This window comes from Salmo salar, chromosome ssa15 (genome assembly GCF_905237065.1).
Source record: "Salmo salar chromosome ssa15, Ssal_v3.1, whole genome shotgun sequence".
Lineage (NCBI taxonomy): Eukaryota > Metazoa > Chordata > Actinopteri > Salmoniformes > Salmonidae > Salmo > Salmo salar.
The window spans coordinates 24,825,391-24,844,861 of record NC_059456.1 but is presented as its reverse complement, the minus strand read 5'-3'; the positions used below and the strand labels follow the sequence as shown (position 1 = coordinate 24,844,861).

At 44.6% G+C, this 19,471-nt stretch overlaps 1 protein-coding gene across 1 annotated transcript in view; it reads left to right on the top strand.

Moving 5' to 3' along the window:
- LOC106571107 (coiled-coil domain-containing protein 85C-B-like) overlaps positions 1–19,471 on the top strand; it is a 91,863-nt gene that overhangs the window by 62,092 nt on the left and 10,300 nt on the right. Inside the window, 2 exon segments of the mRNA XM_014143785.2 lie at positions 8,718–8,797; positions 18,990–19,097. Of these exon segments, the coding sequence (XP_013999260.2) occupies positions 8,718–8,797; positions 18,990–19,097 (188 nt within the window).

Here is a 19,471-nt window from a genome sequence, read left to right as displayed (position 1 = left end):
GTACAATTGCAGGAAATTGTGATTCTAAAACTGTTGGTTGGAGACAGCGCCGTTGGCCACTACCATTACTACCACCCCCCCGCTGAAAAAAACCTAGGGGAAATAATGTCCCACACAGTACAAACACTAACTCGCTCTCTCCATGACATTCTCTCTCAGCCTTGATTTCTCTTTCTTCTCAGACTGACCATTTTTCTACAGTGAAACAGCCTTTTTCTTTTCCAGTTTGCTTGACTTGATCTTAACTGCACTTCTTCCACTAAAGGATCCAGTCTTCTTTTTCTTTGTCCAAACAGAGTTGTTCTCTATCCCTCTCATGAAGAACTCATTGTCTGACAGAACGTATCCCCTATATAGTGCACTACTTTTGACCAGAGCCATATGGGAAGGGTGCCATAATAGGGTACCATTTGGAATACATACTCACTGTAGTTTGTCCTCTTTCTTCCACATCTTGCTGTAATTTACCCAACCTCCCCCTTGAACACAGACAGACACACTCGCTGCACACACACACACACACACACACACACACACACACACACACACACACACACACACACACACACACACACACACACACAAATATAGGATGAATAAGATGAAAGCTGGATAAAACCTAAGCCATAAAGCTTAGCTCTCTCTCTGCCCTGCAGGCTGTTAAACAGTGCAGACGTCTTCGTTTTACACATAAAGGAACTCCTGCTCTCCTGAGACACCAGGCCCAGGCCCAGTGGTGTAGTGGTGCTTGGAGAAGTGGGTATACTTAAATTCTGCCAAGAATTTCCCAAAAGGGCCGCCCGGCGAAGGAAAAGGTGCCCCTGTGTGAGAAATTCTATGAGAAACAGTGACATACACTATGAATGACCTAAAATGATGAATCTCATACTGGTCTTTCAGTCAGGTCAACCCAAGTTGTACTGTGCAGCAGGCTAATAGTAGGCCTACTATTGAAACAGATAAATGTGCCTGTCAACTGAGGCATAAATTCACATGTTCCAGACTTTCCATTTTTTTCCCCAGGTTTTTTGTTTTCAAAAGTCTTATTGATGCAGTGATATCATTCTGCCTGGTAGGCAAAGGCTACTTTGTAGCGAGATAACATTTATTTGAGAATGTTTTGGGGAAAGCCTTTCCATTTACCAGAAGACGGCTAGGTCTATCATTACCATCGCTATATTTTTCCTGTTCCTTAATTGTTTGAAACCTGGGAGTTTCATGTCATATTATGAGGCATGTCTTACCTTATTTCAAAGCAGCCTTTTGCCAAAATCCCACCATAGAAATGTGGATGCAGTTATTTTTTTAAAGACTTCCTGATATGCTGTTCTATTGGTTTATTTTACACTTCCTTTCAACTTTCTTTCAATGTCATATTAGCAACCCATTATAGTTGTTGCATCTTTAGATCTCCCCTATTTCTAAAAGATGTTATGGATATTTCCATCTCTGTCCATGAAACCATTCACATGTGCGCTGCGCATTTTGTAACAGTGTTTTTCCCCGCAAATTCCATTTTGGAATATTTGCTCGTAAGTCTATCTGCCATGTGTACATTTTCTGGCGTCAAATGTGAATTGTGATCTGTTCCATCCACCTTATTAATTGACACCTCCAGTACACTACTTTGATACGCATCGTGGGGATTAACAAATGAGTAGACGCAATGCTCACTGGAAAATAAGTTGGTATACCGTGTATACCTGCCTATACTCTCCGCTACACCTGAAACGTCAGCCCATAACCTGCAGTCAGCTGGTATGATACAGCTCTGTTATGACAGTCCACGTGTGTGTGCGTGGGGAGGGGAAGGTGTGTTTGTGTGTGTGGGTGGCTATCTCTCTCTCTCTGTTTGTGTGGGTGGGTATTAGAGGTCGACCGATTATGATTTTTCAACGCCGATACCGATACCGATTATTGGAGGACCAAAAACCCGATACCGATTATTCGGTCGATTTAAAAAATATATTATTTATTTATTTATAATAATGATAATTACAACAATACTGAATGAACACTTATTTTAACTTAATATAATACATCAATAAAATCAATTTAGCCTCAAATAAATAATGAAACGTGTTCAATTTGGTTTAAATAATGCAAAACAAAGTGTTGGAGAAGAAAGTAAAAGTGCAATATGTGCCATGTAAAAAAGCTAAGGTTTAAGTTCCTTGCTCAGAACATGGGAACATATGAAAGCTGGTGGTTCCTTTTAACATGAGTCTTCAATATTCCCAGGTAAGTTTTAGGTTGTAGTTATTATAGGAGTTATAGGACTATTTCTCTCTATACGATTTGTATTTCATATACCTTTGACTATTGGATGTTCTTATAGGCACTTTAGTATTGCCAGTGTACCAGTATAGCTTCCGTCCCTCTGCTCGCTCCTACCTGGGCTTGAACCAGGAACACATCGACAACAGCCACCCTCGAAGCAGCGTTCCCCATGCAGAGGAAGGGAAACAACTACTCCAAGTCTCAGAGTGAGTGACGTTTGAAACGCTATTAGCGCGCACCCGCTAACTAGCTAGCCATTTCACATCGGTTACACCAGCCTAATCTTGGGAGTTGACAGGCTTGAAGGGGTGGGTATAATTTGTGGAACGTTCCAACAGGAATCTGTTCCAAAAAACGTCAAGTAAAAGGTTGCCAACCAACAACGCATACAAAGTAGCAACGCATACAAACCTAGCTAACTAGCTGCCAAATAGGCATCAACTCACCACGTAGCTTATTCTTAATGTTTGTCTATAGGCAACCAGAGTGAGGACAGACATTTTTCGGAATAAACGTGATGAGTGAAAAACGCAATGAAATAGACCACTCACTACCCGGTATCTTATTCTGCCGCTATACAACTTTGTATGCGTTGTTTTTTGGCAACCTTGTTATTTACGAAGTTTTTGTAATAGATTCCTGTTGGAACGTTCCACAAATTATACCCACCTGGGTTGAAGTCATAAACAGCTTGAAACACAGCGAAGAGCTGCTGGTAAAATGCACGAAAGTGCTGTCTGAATGAATGCTTACGAGTTATGTTATGTCAATGTTATGACAATGTTATGTCATAATTACGTAAAATTCTGGCAAATTAGTTCACAACGAGACAGGCGGCTGAAACTGTTACATATACCCTGACTGCGTGCAATGAACGCTAGAGATGTGACACAATTTCATGTTAGCAGGCAATATTAACTAAATATGCAGGTTTAAAAATATATACTTGTTTATTGATTTTAAAGAAAGGCATTGATGTTTATGGTTAGGTACATTGGTGCAACGACAGTGCTTTTTTCGCAAATGCGCTTGTTAAATCAACACCCGTTTGGCGAAATAGGCTGTGATTCAGGCACCGCATCGATTATATGCAACGCAGGACACATTAGATAAACTAGTAATATCATCAACCATGTGTAGTTAACTAGTGATTGTGTTAAGATTGATAGTTTTTTATAAGATAAGTTTAATGCTAGCTAGCAACTTACCTTGGCTTGTTGCTGCCCTCGCGTAACAGGTAGTCAGCCTGCCATGCAGGCTCCTCGTGCGTTGGATTGGATTAGTAACCGGAAGGTTGCAAAAACTAATCCCCGAATCCCCCTTGAACAAGGCAGTTAACCCCCGTTCCTAGGCCGTCATTGAAAATAAGAATGTGTTCTTAATCTGACTTGCCTAGTTAAATAAAGGTGTAAAAAAAATAAAACAAAATGTCAAAAATAAATAAATAATAATCGGCAAAATCGGTGGCCAAAAATACCGATTACCGATTGTTATGAAAACTTGAAATCGGCCCTAATTAATCAGCCATTCCGATTAATCGCTCGACCTCTAGTGGGTATCTCTCTGTGTGTGTGTGGGTATCTCTGTGTGTGTGTTTGGGTGGGTATCTCTGTGTGTGTGTGTGTGTGTGGGTGGGTATCTGTGTGTGTGTGTGTGTGTGTGTGTGTGTGTGTGTGTGTGTGTGTGTGTGTGTGTGTGTGTGTGTGTGTGTGTGTGTGTGTGTGTGTGTGTGTGTGTGTGTATATCTCTCTGTGTGTGTGGGGGGTATCTCTCTATGTGTGTGTGTGTGTGTGGGTGGGTATCTGTGTGTGGGTGGGTATCTCTCTGTGTGTGTGTGGGTGTGGGTGGGTCTCTGTGTGTGTGTGTGGGTCTCTGTGTGTGGTGGGGGGTATCTCTCTATGTGTGTGTGTGTGTGGGTGGGTATCTCTCTGTGTGTGTGGGTGTGGGTGGGTCTCTGTGTGTGTGGGGGGGGTATCGCTCTATGTGTGTGTGTGTGTGTGGGTGGGTCTCTCATGAACCCACTAGTCTAGCCCCAGGCCCCTCTACTCCTGAAGAACCTGTCCAGAACCCCCTCAATCCCCACTGGTCAGCCTGTAGCCCCAGCTCTGTGCTAGGAGGTGGGAAACAGGCATGGATTAGGGAAAGAGAGATGGAAGGAGAAATAGAGGGAGAGACGAGGGGGAACGATGGAGGACGAGAGGGTAGAAAGAGGAAAGGGAGATGGACAAGGGAGGCAGGAAAGGATGCAAGGAGGAGGGATAGATAGAAGGAAGGATGGAAGGAGTGATGGTTGGAGAGAGGGAGTGAGTGATGGAGTGAGGGAGTAGCCACAGAAGTGGGTCATGGTATTGTGATGCGATGGGAAGCGACACACGAGAGAAAGACAGACTCATGGACGCCTCTGTCTGTGTCACGCTGCTTGCACACACACATACGCATACGCACACACACATACACACAGCGAGACCTTAGCTCACTTCACTGCACGAACGCACATAAGGGGAAAACATGGCTTTCAAGACCTACCTACACAGTAAGACTTACACAGTAAGACTTACACAGCAAGACATACACAGCAAGACATACACAGCAAGACTTACACAGCAAGATGTACACAACAAGACGTACACAGCAAGACTTACACAGCAAGACTTACACAGCAAGACTTACACAGCAAGACTTACACAGCAAGACTTACACAGCAAGACTTTCACAACAAGACTTACACAGCAAGACTTACACAGCTTTATGCATTAGTAATAACCTGAGACCTAGATGCTAGTTTTGAATAAAGGTATAAGTTATAGAGTTGAAGGGCCAGGCAGGCGTATTTGGGTCATTGTTTATTTGGGCTTTTGCTATGCCATCCCTCTGTGATGCATGTTTTCCCCAGGCCTGCAGAGAGCGGAGATGAAGAGGTGGAGGGGTGGAGGAGAGGAGAGGAGGGGTGGAGGAGAGGAGAGGAGAGGAGAGGAGAGGAGAGGAGAGGAGAGGAGAGGAGAGGAGAGGAGAGGAGAGGAGAGGAGAGGAGAGGAGAGGAGAGGAGAGATGATGTTGTTCTCGGAGAGCAGAGGGTTAAAGAGAGGGGGGTGTTTAGACTTTCTCTATGGATGCCCCCAGGCCCCACTACAGAACTGTCTCTATGGACCTCCCCAGGCCCCACTACAGAACTGTCTCTATGGACCCCCTCAGGCCCCACTACAGAACTGTCTCTATGGACCCCCCCAGGCCCCACTACAGAACTGTTTCTATGGACCCCCCCAGGCCCCACTACAGAACTGTCTCTATGGACCCCCCAGGCCCCACTACAGAACTGTCTCTATGGACCCCCCAGGCCCAACTACAGAACTGTCTCTATGGACCCCCCAGGCCCCACTACAGAACTGTTTCTATGGACCCCCCAGGCCCAACTACAGAACTGTCTATATGGACCTCCCCAGGCCCCACTACAGAATTGTTTCTATGGACCCCCCAGGCCCCACTACAGAACTGTCTCTATGGACCCCCCCAGGCCCCGCTACAGAACTGTTTCTATGGACCCCCCCCAGGCCCCACTACAGAACTGTCTCTATGGACCCCCCAGGCCCCACTACAGAACTGTCTCTATGGACCCCCCAGGCCCCACTACAGAACTGTTTCTATGGACCCCCCCCCCAGGCCCCACTACAGAACTGTGTGTCTGTGTGTGTCACCACTGTCTGACTAGGCCTATACAGTGTGTTTATATGTGTTCTACACTCTAGGGTATGTTCTGATGCTAAAGTAATCTCTCTGCCTATGAGATGCTATGTTCTGATGCTAAAGTAATCTCTCTGCCTATGAGATGCTATGTTCTGATGCTAAAGTAATCTCTCTGCCTATGAGATGCTATGTTCTGATGCTAAAGTAATCTCTCTGCCTATGAGATGCTATGTTCTGATGCTAAAGTAATCTCTCTGCCTATGAGATGCTATGTTCTGATGCTACAGTAATCTCTATGACTATGGTATGCTATGTTCTGATGCTAAAGTAATCTCTATGACTATGGTATGCTATGTGATCCCAGTTGGCTTTAGCCCCTCCACATCAAAAGCCTAGTGACTGACAGAGAGAGAGAGAGAGAGATGGTGTGATGTCCTCGGAATCCTCTAGCTTTGGGATTTGCTTTTTCTCTTAGCAGTGAGTTCAGTTAGCTGCTTCTTTGTCCTGGGCTCTTCCTAGGTTTAGTAAGCCTCAGTATCATTTCTCTGGTCTGGTACTTCCTACTGTCTGTAAACACAGACCTCTGTGGCCTTGGTTAGCTCATAATATGGTAATTTAGCAGACACCTTTATCCAAAGCCATTTGCAGTGTTGCAGAACTGAGCAGAACAGAGCAGAACAGAACAGAACAGAACAGAACCTAGCAGAACAGAACCGAGCAGAACAGAACAGAACCTAGCAGAACAGAACAGAGCAGAACAGAACAGAACAAAACAGAACAGAACAAAACAGAGCAGAACAGAACAGAGCAGAACAGAAAAGAGCAGAACAGAACAGATTAAGCCAGATTAGAGGCCAGGTCACAAGGGACATAAAGAGGATTAAACCAGCTGGACATTACAAGACAGAAGCTCTGCTAACTCTCTGCCTCTTTATCCACCACACCAACTGACACCAACAACTCTGTACCATGCCAGAAAAGTCAAGGAGCTAAAACGTTAGCTAACCCTGCCTTGGCATTACAGTAGTTCTGTTAGCTAACCCTGCCTTGGCATTACAGTAGTTCTGTTAGCTAACCCTGCCTTGGCATTACAGTAGTGCTGTTAGCTAACCCTGCCTTGGCATTACAGTAGTTATGTTAGCTAACCCTGCCTTGGCATTACAGTAGTTATGTTAGCTAACCCTGCCTTAGCATTACAGTAGTTATGTTAGCTAACCCTCCCTTGACAATACAGTAGTGCTGTTAGCTAACCCTGCCTTGGCATTACAGTGGTTCTGTTAGCTAACCCTGCCTTGGCAATACAGTAGTTCTGTTAGCTAACCCTGCCTTAGCATTACAGTAGTTATGTTAGCTAACCCTGCCTTGGCATTACAGTAGTTCTGTTAGCTAACCCTGCCTTAGCATTACAGTAGTTCTGTTAGCTAACCCTGCCTTAGCATTACAGTAGTTCTGTTAGCTAACCCTGCCTTGGCATTACAGTAGTTATGTTAGCTAACCCTGCCTTGGCATTACAGTAGTTATGTTAGCTAACCCTGCCTTAGCATTACAGTAGTTATGTTAGCTAACCCTGCCTTGGCATTACAGTAGTTATGTTAGCTAACCCTGCCTTAGCATTACAGTAGTTATGTTAGCTAACCCTGCCTTGGCAATACAGTAGTTCTGTTAGCTAACCCTGCCTTGGCATTACAGTGGTTCTGTTAGCTAACCCTGCCTTGGCATTACAGTGGTTAGACTACTACTAATGAAAAGTAAAGAAGCTGTACGCACTCATCCATTACTGATCTACAGGAAACGTCTACCAACACCAAGGTGCTAGTGTGACCTTAAACCAATCTCTCCTTCAAGGGATATGTAGGTACAGAGAGATCAATATCATTGTTATGGCCCAGTGCTGTTGTAGGGCCTGCTTCTCTCTAATGATTATTCTGCAGAAAAACAGTACCTGGTGGTGGGGGTTGGAACAGCAGGCTGTGTGATGGGAGCTGGTTGGACTTGTTTGTGTCAGCAGCTAGCCTAATGAGTGAGATTAGATGCATGTAGCCTAATGGAGCCTTCTGACGTACATAGTGGTGACTCAATCGTGTGTGTGTGTGTGTGTGTGTGTGTGTGTGTGTGTGTGTGTGTGTGTGTGTGTGTGTGTGTGTGTGTGTGTGTGTGTGTGTGTGTGTGTGTGTGTGTGTGTGTGTGTGTGTGTGTGTGTGTGTGAGTGAGTGAGTGGTATTCTCTTTCCCGCTGTATGTATAATAACAGAATGTAATTGGATCTTGAGCACCTGGCGACTGACTGACTGATTCTGAGATGTTGTCAGAGCATTTTAGCTTCAGATATGTCCACTTTCATCTGTTTTCTGTAAATGTGTGTGAAGCATTGTGGAAAACATTGGAACACCCACAGTGAACAACAGCATACACATACGCACGCATGCAGGGGCACACACACACACACACACACACACACACACACACACACACACACACCTAGATTCTGCTCACTGTTGCTGTCCCTAAAATGAACCTAAGCTGGTTCAAGTAAAGTAGCAACATAATTTAGACAAGTGTTCTGTATCAACGTAGATGTAACACCAGATGAGTGACAGAATTGAATTATTCAACTGTCGTTTGTTTTAAAAAATACTTGATTTTCGCTGTCGGGGCTATAAGAAAAAACTACCAGGCAACTGGATCTAATCTCCTTCTCTCTTCCTCCTTTTCTCTCTTCCTCCTCTCTCTCTTCTTCTGCTCCTCTCCCTCGTTTAGACTCCTCCACTAACTACATCAGACAGCTGGAGACCAAAATGAGGATATTGGAAGACGACAACAACAAGCTTTTAACGCAGGTGAGGCCACTCACACACACACACACACACACACACACACACACACACACACACACACACACACACACACACACACACACACACACACACACACAGTACAGAGCCCTCGTGTGATGTCGCCCACAATAGAGGGGAGGAGGGTGGGAGAGGGGAGGAGGGTAGGTGGGAGAGAGGGAGGCTCTTCTAGTTCACCAGGAGTTCACCTGGTTTTGGGGGAGGGGGGGACCAGTCTAAATTTTGCCTTACATCAACATGTCAGGTGCATCAGCTTCCCGACGAGACGACATCAACACACACACACACACACACACACACACACACACACACACACACACACACACACACACACACACACACACACACACACACACACACACACACACACACACACACACAAGGCTAGTGAACGAAACATTAAACGTGTTCTCTTGTCGTATACGTAGGCTTATATGCACTTTTAAACCCATGTGCAGTCAATCCTAAAACCTATCTCAGCATAATCATCAGCCATATGTTCTAACATTAAATATGTTTTGTATTTTTTATCCTTTGCCATAACATTGTGCTGTATGTTATGCTATTATGTGAGGCTCAGTTCACTTCAGGGCAAGCACCTTCAAGAACCGTATCATAAACCAACTCAGGTATCAGCTCAGTTCACTTCAGGGCAAGCACCTTCAAGAACCGTACCATAAACCAACTCAGGTATCAGCTCAGTTCACTTCAGGGCAAGCACCTTCAAGAACCGTACCATAAACCAACTCAGGTATCAGCTCAGTTCACTTCAGGGCAAGCACCTTCAAGAACCGTACCATAAACCAACTCAGGTATCAGCTCAGTTCACTTCAGGGCAAGCACCTTCAAGAACCGTACCATAAACCAACTCAGGTATCAGCTCAGTTCACTTCGATCACCGTACCATAAACCAACTCAGGTATCAAGGAAACGAGGAAACGCAGGTTTCGCAGAAAAAGATCAGGATGCCTTCCGTTCTGCTAGCTAACGTTCAATTGCTGGAAAATAAATGGGAAGAACTGAAAGCACGTATATCCAACCAACGGGACATTAAAAACTGTAATATCTTATGTTTCACCAAGTCGTGGCTGAACAACGACATTAAGAACATACAGCTGGCGGGTTATACACTCTATTGGCAGGATAGAACAGCAGCCTCTGGTAAAGACACGAGGCGGGGGCCTATGCATATTTGTAAACAATAGCTGGTGCACGATATCTAAGGAAGTCTCATGGTTTTGCTCGCCTGAGGTAGAGTATATTATGATAAGCTGTAGACCACAATATCTACCTAGAGAGTTTATCTGTATTTTTTTGTAGCTATCCACATACCACCATAGACCGAGGCTGGCACTAAAACTGCACTCAATGAGCTGTATTCCATCATAAGCAAACAGGAAAACGCTAATCCAGAGGCGGTGCTCCTAGGGGCTGGGGACTTTAATGCAGGGAAACTTAAATCAGTTTTACCTCATTTCTATCAGCATGTTAAATATTCAACCAGAGGGAAAAAAACTCCGGACCACCTTTACTCCACACACAGAGACACATACAAAGCTCTCCCTCACCCTATATTTGGCAAATCTGACCATAACTCTATCCTCTTGATTCCTGCTTATAAGCAAAAATTAAAGCAGGAAGCAGCAGTGACTAGATCAATAAAAAAGTGGTCAGATAAAGCAGATGCTAAACTACAGGACTGTTTTGCTAGCACACACTGGAATATGTTCCGGGATTCTTCTGATGGTATTGAGGAGTTCACCACATCAGTCACTGGCTTTATCAATAAGTGCATTGAGGATGTCGTCCCCACAGTGACTGTACGTACATACCCCAACCAGAAGCCATGGATTACAGGTAACATTCGCACAGAGCTAAAGGGTAGAACTGCCGCTTTCAAGGAGCTGGACTCTAACCCGGAAGCTTATAAGAAATCCCTCTATGACCTCCGACGAACCATCAAACAGGCAAAGCATCAGTACAGGACTAAGATCGAGTCGTACTACACCGGCTCTGACGCTTGTCGGATGTCGTATGGCTTGCAAACTATTACAGACTACAAAGGGAAGCACAGCCGAGAGCTGTCCAGTGACACGAGCCTACCAGACAAGCTAAATAACTTCTATGCTCGACTTCGAGGCAAATAACACCGAAATATGCATGAGAGCATCAGCTGTTCTGGATGACTGTGTGATCATGCTTTCCGCAGCCGATGTGAGTAAGACCTTTAAACAGGTCAACATCCACAAGGCCGCTGGGCCAGACGGATTACCAGAACGTGTACGCCGAGCATGTCTTCACTGACATTTTCAACCTCTCCCTGTCTGAGTCTGTAATACCAACATGTTTCAAGCAGACCACCATAGTTCCTGTGCCCAAGAACACTAAGGTAACCTGCCTAAATGACTACCGACCCGTAGCACTCACATCTGTAGCCATGAAATGCTTTGAAAGGCTGGTCATGGCTTACATCAACACCATTATCCCAGAAACCCTAGACCCACTCCAATTTGCATACCACACCTACAGATCCACAGATGATGCAATCTCTATTGCACTCCACACTGCCCTTTCCCACCTGGACAAAAGGAACACCTATGTGAGAATGCTATTCATTGACTACAGCTCAGCGTTCAACACCATAGTACCCTCAAAGCTCATCACTAAGCTAAGGATCCTGGGACTAAACACCTCCCTCTGCAACTGGATCCTGAACTTCCTGACGGGCAACCCCCAGGTGGTTAGGGTAGGTAACAACACATCCGTCACGCTGATCTTCAACACGGAGGCCCCTCAGGGGTGCGTGCTCAGTCCCCTCCTGTGCTCCCTGTTCACTCATGACTGCACGGCCAGGCACGACCCCAACACCATCATTAAGTTTGCTGATCACCGACAACGATGAGAGAGCCTATAGGGAGGAGGTCAGAGACCTGACTGTGTGGTGCAAGGACAACAACCTCTCCCTCAATGTGATAAAGACAAAGGAGATGATTGTGTACTACAGGAAAAGGAGGACCAAGCACACCCCCATTCTCATTGACGGGGCTGTAGTGGAGCAGGTTGAGAGCTTCAAGTTCCTTGCCGTCCACATCACCAACAAACTAACATGGTCCAAGCACACCAAGACAGTCATGAAGAGGGCACGACAAAACCTATTCCCCCTCAGGAGACTGAAGAGATTTGGCATGGGTCCTCAAATCCTCAAAAGGTTCTACAGCTGCACCATCAAGAGCATCCTGACGGGTTGCATCACTGCCTGGTATGGCAACTGCTCGGCCTCCGACCGCAAGGCACTACAGAGGGTAGTGCGTACAGCCCAGTACATCACTGGGGCCAAGCTTCCTGCCATCCAAGACCGCTATACCAGGCGGTGTCAGAGGAAGGCCCTAAAAATTGTCAAATACTCCAGTCACCCCAGTCATAGACGGTTCTCTCTGCTACCGCATGGAAGCGGAATGGGACTGCCAAGTCTAGGTCCAAAAGGCTTCTAAACAACTTCTAAACAACTTCTACCCCCAAGCCATAAAACTCCTGAACAGCCAATCAAATGGCTACCCAGACTATTTGCACCCCCCCCCCATGCTGCAGCTACTCTCTGTTATTATGTATTCATAGCCACTTTAATAACTCTACCTGCATGTACATAATTACCTCAATTACCTCGACACAGGTGACCCCACACATTGACACATTGACTCTGTACCGGTACCGCCTGTACCGCTGTTGTTATTACTGCTGCTCTTTAATTATTTGTTATTCTTATTGCTTACTTTTTTAGGGATTTTCTTAAAACTGCATTGTTGGTTAAGGGCTTGTACGTAAGTAAGCATTTCACTGTAAGCGCATGTGACCAATACAATTTGAGTTGATTTGATTTGATTTGAGTTAATTTCAGGGCAAGCATCTTAAAGCACTGTACCATAAACCAACTCAGGTATCAGCTCAGTTCACTTCAAGCACCGTACCGATAAACCAATTCAAGTATTGGCTTTGAAGACATAAATGCGATTTTATAGATTTTAATTTAGATATTTTATTATTTTTTTGTCACTTATTTTTACCAATTATCTCCCTTCAGATTACTATGTAGGCAAAGTGTGTGGGCTGAAACTAATGACACCAAACTTTTATCATCAGGGCAATTAAAAGCAATTAATAAGTAGGCCTAAAGATTGGCCTGCAGTACCTTTTACATAAGGACCCCTAATATTAACTTTAATTTAGAAACCTTTTGGTAAGATAATAACGTATATCCCTGCTTTGTGATCGTCACAGATAAAGCACCTGTCTAATATCCTCCTACGTAGCAAGACATGGTGGTTGGTGGCTCAAAAGATGTTGCCAAGTGTTTCGTGTTAAAGCTTATTCAGTCACAGTGTACTTTGTTTTACACTAACCTCAGAGTCACACAGAACAACCTGTCAGCCATCCTCTCATAACATATCATGTTCCCCACATTCAGCCCTGTAGCATATATAGCTTATCACAGATACAGAGAAATAAGGTACCTCTCCAACTCTAAGGTGCTACAGTGTGTTGTGTTGTACCGAGGCCTGGGAGGTGAGTGCTATGCTACAGTGTGTTATGAAGCATGAACAGCACAGCAAAACGTTTGTCTCAGGGATGTCTGGTTGGTGAATAATTGATCTCTCTATGGGGGCGACACAGAGAGCGCAGGTATAAGAACCAGACATCATTAATGCATGGCTGACAGCTAGTGTATGTAACCAAGAAAATGAACACGTCCTGAAAGTTGTATGAATGTCCGCTTGTTGATCGGTTGTTGTTGACGTCGAGGAATTTTTCCATTGTTCTTGACCAGTGGTTCCCAAACTTGTTATAGTCCCGTACCCTTTCAAACATTCAACCTCCAGCTGCGTAGCCCTCTAGCACCGGGGTCAGCGCACTCTCAAATGTTGTTTTTTGCCATTATTGTAAGCCTGCCACACACACACACACACACACACACACACACACACACACACACACACACACACACACACACACACACACACACACACACACACACACACACACACACTTAAACATAAGAATGAGTGTGAGTTTTTGTCACAGCCCGGCTTGTGGGAAGTGACAAAGAGCTCTTATAGGACAAGGGCACAAATAATAATATAATAATAATCAATAATTTTGCTCTTTATTTAGCCATCTTCCATATAAAACCTTCTTTGTTCATAAAAAAATGGTGAATAACTCACCACAGGTTAATGAGAAGGGTGTGCTTGAAAGGATGCACATAACTCTGCAATGTTGGGTTGTATTTTAGAGAGTCTGTCTTAAATCATTTTCCACACACAGTCTGTGCCTGTATTTAGTTTTCATGCTAGTGAGGGCAGCGAATCCACTCTCACATACAGTAGGTACGTAGTTGCAAAGGGCATCAGTGTCTTAACAGCACGATTTGCCAAGGCAGGATACTCTGAACGCAGCCCAATCCATAAATCTTGCAGTGGCTTCTGATTAAATTAAATTTGCACAGAACCACTTGTTGCAATTTCGATGAGGCTCTTGTTCAGATATCGGTAAGTGGCCTGAGGCAGGGGATGAAAGGGATAACGAATCCAGTTGTTTGTGTTGCTCGTTTCGGGAAAGTACCTACGTATTTGCGCACCCAGCTCACTCAGGTGCTTCGCAATATAACATTTGTCATACAATAATGGAAAGACCTGTGTGTTATCCTTGTTAATGCAGAGAGAAAAGAGCTCCAACTTCTTAATCATGGCCTCACTTTTGTCCCGCACATTGAATATAGTTGCGGAGAGTCCCTGTAATCCTAGATTCAGATCATTCGGGTGAGAGAGAACATCACCCAGATAGGCCAGTCGTGTGAGAAACTCATTGTTACGGATACAGGTATCCTGAGTGTGTATCCTGTGTGTGTATTTCTTTTATCTCCTTCTCCCCTCACAGGTGACAATCATCATTCCCCAATCAGAAGACACCTGCTCCTTTTCCCTAACCCAATCACATCCCCTTTCCCTTGGTTTAAAAACCCAGTCAGTTCAAGCTCTCTGTAGCGCAATCTCTCTGTCACTCATTCTCTCGCCCTCTTGCTTTGTAGGCTAGAGCTCTCTTTTGTTTTTGCAACTACATGTCACTTTGTCCATCCCACCTGTGAGTATTGTTTTGTTATGGTGTTTGACTGTTTGTTTGTTGGTGGGAAAAGGGGGTAACAAGCCAAGTCGCCCATGGGCCTACATTGCACGTAGGAAAACTGTCTGAATACACTAGTTAGAACTGGGCGGACCACCCACTATTTTTGGTTAGTTAGCTGGCGGTTGTTGAAGTAGGCTAGACTAGCTTAGGGGTGTTTTTGGATATTTGTTTCTTTCCTTGGGTCCAGCTCAGCCCCTTTTCCCGCCCCCCTTTACCATGTGTTTAACAATAAACCATGAGTGTTTGACGGTAGATTTAAGTTGTCTGTGGCTTTTGTTCTCACTGTTCCTTTTCACTGTTATAATTTGCATGAGTTATGTTACGGGTCTCGTTTCCATCCCCCCCTAGACTGCAAGGCCAAAGGGATTCGTAACACATCATCATCCAAGCGGTCAGACAAGTGAAAATTATGGTCAGTAAAGAACTTTAAGCTCGTCTCTCAATTAAAAGAAATGGGTCAGTACTTTGCCCTTGATAACCAGTGCACTTCTGTATGTTGTAAAAACGTTACATGGTCGCTGCCCATATCATTGCATAATGCAGAAAATACACGAGAGTTCAGGGGACTTGCTCTAACAAAGTTAGCCATTTTCACTGTCGTGTTCAAAACGTCTTTCAAGCTGTCAGGCATTCCCTTGGCGTTACCACTCCACTATGTCTCCCTGTCATGGATTTTGCGCCATCAGTACAGATACCAACACATCTTGACCACCAAAGTCCATTTGATGTCACAACGCTGTCCAGTACTTTAAAAATATTCTCTCGAATTGTCCTAAACATAACAGACATATGCCAGGCCTGCTGACTCATCCAGCTGTAACACATACAGTTCACTGGCTTTTTTATTTTACCTTTATGTAATTAGGCAAGTCAGTTAAGAACAAATTCCTATTTTCAATGACAACCTAGGAACAGTGGGTTAACTGCCTTGTTCAGGGGCAGAATAGCATATTTTTACCTTGTCAGCTTGGGGATTTGATCTTGCAACCTTTCAGTTACTAGTCCAACACTCTAACCACTAGGCTACCTGCCGGCTTGTATACGAAGCAGTAATTCACTGCTGCGTCGTGAAGCAGTGTTGTTTGATGAAGGCATTGTCTGTATAGTTTTTGGGGCCTTTTCCCCCAGCTTAGTCCCAGCCATATCCGCGGCAGCAGGAAGAATTAAGTCCTCCGCAATAGTATGGGGCTTGCCTGTCCTAGCCACTTGGTAGCTCACCATATAAGACGCTTCTAGCCCCTTCTTATTAATGGTATGTGTTGCTTTTATACATGTCTTACTTGTAATGGGGTGAGTGACTGGTTGCCGAGAAGTCAGGCGCAGGAGAGCAGAGATGGGTGATAACAGGAGACTTTAATATACACCCTGGCCCACAGGCGAGGCAGCACAAAGCACAACCACGGTAACATGAACCGGATTACACAAAACAAACAAACCTAGGTTTGAAACAAACCTAGTGCAAGCCAGCATGTAGCGTAACACCCTACACAAAGAACAATTCCACGCACAGACGTGGGGGAAACAGAGGGTAATATACATTTAGTCTGATGAGGGAATGTGAACCAGGTGTGCGGGAAAACAAGACAAAACAAATGGAAAATGAAAGGTGGAGTGGCGATGGCTAGAAGACCGGTGACGTCGACCGCCGAATGCCGCCCGAACAAGGAGAGGGACCGACTTCAGCGGAAGTCGTGACATTCAAGTAGTAATGTCATCTTTATTCTCACTCCAAAAACTCCTGTGGCTTGTTTTTCAAATTGTCATATTTCGTTTCTAAATATCTGTGCAAGAGTGAAGGTTTCCCGTGAGAGAGTAACAGTTAATGTGATTGGATGTTAATTATTTGACTAGGCTACCTGTATTTGACATTGTTATTTCGCTGAACACTAGATGGTTACATTTTATTTTTGGCAGTGAAACGAGGATACTCAGGTGAGAGAAGAAACTCACCCAAATGTATAGCCCCGTTTGAAAATGTAAATTTTTTACTGAATTATATATTTTTAATTGAAATGTGAATTTTTATTTGGCGTACCCCCGATGGCATTGCACATACCCCAGCTTGGGAATACCTGTTATAGACTAATGGAGAAAAGTAACGTACAATGTTACTTCCTCCATTAGTCTATAACTTACATTGTTTTAGATTTATGGAGAAAAGTAACTTACAATGTTATAGACCTATAGAGAAAGTAACTTACTTTAGGTATATGGAAAGAAAGTGAGGTAGATTTCTACACCTAATTATAAGGTATTTAATGTATTTACTCAATACTCCAGAGATGTGTCGTAAAGTTAACATGTCACAATACTAGCCAATGTAATTTCTACTTCTCCTGTTCTATGGAGAGATTTACTACTTCTGTTCTGTGGAGATTTTGTTCCTACTTCTCCTGTTTGGTGGAGATATTTCCCACGTCCATGTGTTGTGAATGTGAAGCAGTGAAACTGAGTTTATTGTAAAGGGAACAATACGAGATTACCAATGGAATGTAGACCCTATTAACGGCCTTTATTGTGTGGTTTACACTTAAAAATTTGTAAAGAGCAAGTAGGCAGTGGGCTAGACACAACAATGGAAAGACCTGGACACAATGGAAAGAGGTTGGCACACCCCTATTTAGCATATTCACAAAAACTCTGCCTTAAACTACTTTTAAAGGTACTTGAATAATTAGTGACTTCTGTCTACTTGAGTATTGAAGTGTGTTATTATAACAGTCCCCCTGTCCACGGACATACATGTACCTCTTTAGAAAGACTAGTGTAGTGTTACTCTGGCTCGGCTGTACAATAGTTCAACAGTCTGTTAAGAGTGGACAGGAGAAGAGGGGACCGCATCCTGTCCTAGTGTCGTGGACACCTGTTCCACCATGGCCCCTCATCATAACTTAGACAGGAAGTGATGTGTGACGCTGGGCCAGGGTTCCTTCCTGTCACCTCTCAGGACATTGTGATGGATGGGGAACAGGGCTGTTGCCATGAAGAGATGCCAGACTGTCTTACAGACCAATAGTGTATTGTTCAGTTTGTCTCGCTCGGCAGTATAAGAAGCGGAGGTGGAAGTTGGGAAGTATGTTTCATTAAATAAAGCATAATGCCAAGGATGTGGGATTCTTCGAAGGCTGGAAGCAGAGACGGAGGATCTCAATTTTCATTGGGAGGCAAGGGAGAAATAATGTTGTGATGGTAAAAGGTGAGGAGCAAGGGAAACACGTTATGTTCTTCTATCCTCGCGGGGACCTAAAATGGTAAAAGACTGAAGGTGGAATGCTGGAGGACTAAAGGAGGGGTAGAAGAAGAGAAAATTAGGGACTTTTTTTTCAAATGTATTTATTTTTATTTAACCAGGCAAGTCAGTTAAGAACAAATTCTTATTTTACAATGACGGCCTACCCCAGCCAAACCCTAACCAGGACGACGCTGGGCCAATTGTGCAACGCCCTATGGGACTCCCGATCACAGCCGGTTGTGATACAGCCAGGGATCGAACCAGGGTGTCTGTAGTGACATCTCTAACACCGAGATGCAGTGCCTTAGATCGCTGCACTACTCGGGAGCTGGAGGAGTGACGGGATGGGGGGAATGTGAAGGAACATGAGCCAGAGGTGCAGTGATGGAATGCTAATTTTATCTCTGGAGCGCATGTCATTGTGGGAGAAGACTGTGTTCTGCATTCAGTCCCCTGACACCTAGGAGCGCCAGACGTGACACACACGCATAGCTCACTGGGTTTATTTACAGCTCTGGTTCTACTAGCATCACGTGTTTGCACGCGCTGGCAGCGTACGGTGCAAACAATTACGTGACATGGGGAAATGTCATAAGGAACATGGGTTCCCTCCCTCAGATGGGTTCCCTCCCTCAGGGAACAGTGGTCTAGAGAACATAAAGACGTTTCTTTCTGTGGTCCAGCCGTGTGTATGGGTAAAAAAAGTGTGTAGGCCTATGGTGGATTGGTCAGTGTATGACGACGTCTCTCTCTCCTCTCTGTCCCCAGCAGCAGTGTAACCCAGGGGACCTTCGTGTCCTGAGGAAGGGGATGACTCTGTACCACTCTGAGTCTCAGCTGTCATCCCTGCCACAACGCCAGGACGCACTGCACAACGTGAGTACACACACAAACGCATTATGTTCTTCTATCCTCGTGGGGACCTACAATTCATTTCCATTCAAAATCCTATATTCCCTAAACCTAACTCCTAATTGTAAACCAAACCTAACCCCTAAACTTAAAAATAGCCTTAGTTCTCCCCACGTGGGAGAATTTTCCTTGTTTTATTATCCTTGTGGGGATTTTGGGGGATTGTAGGTCCCTACAAGGATAGAAGAACCCCCCCCCCACACACACACACACCTCTCTTTACTTACAGAATACACATCTTCACCCTCTTTTCTTACCCCCATCCTCTGCCTTTCTTTCTCCCACTCTAACACATCTCAACCACCCACTGACTCACCAAGCCTTTAGGCTTCTGTCTC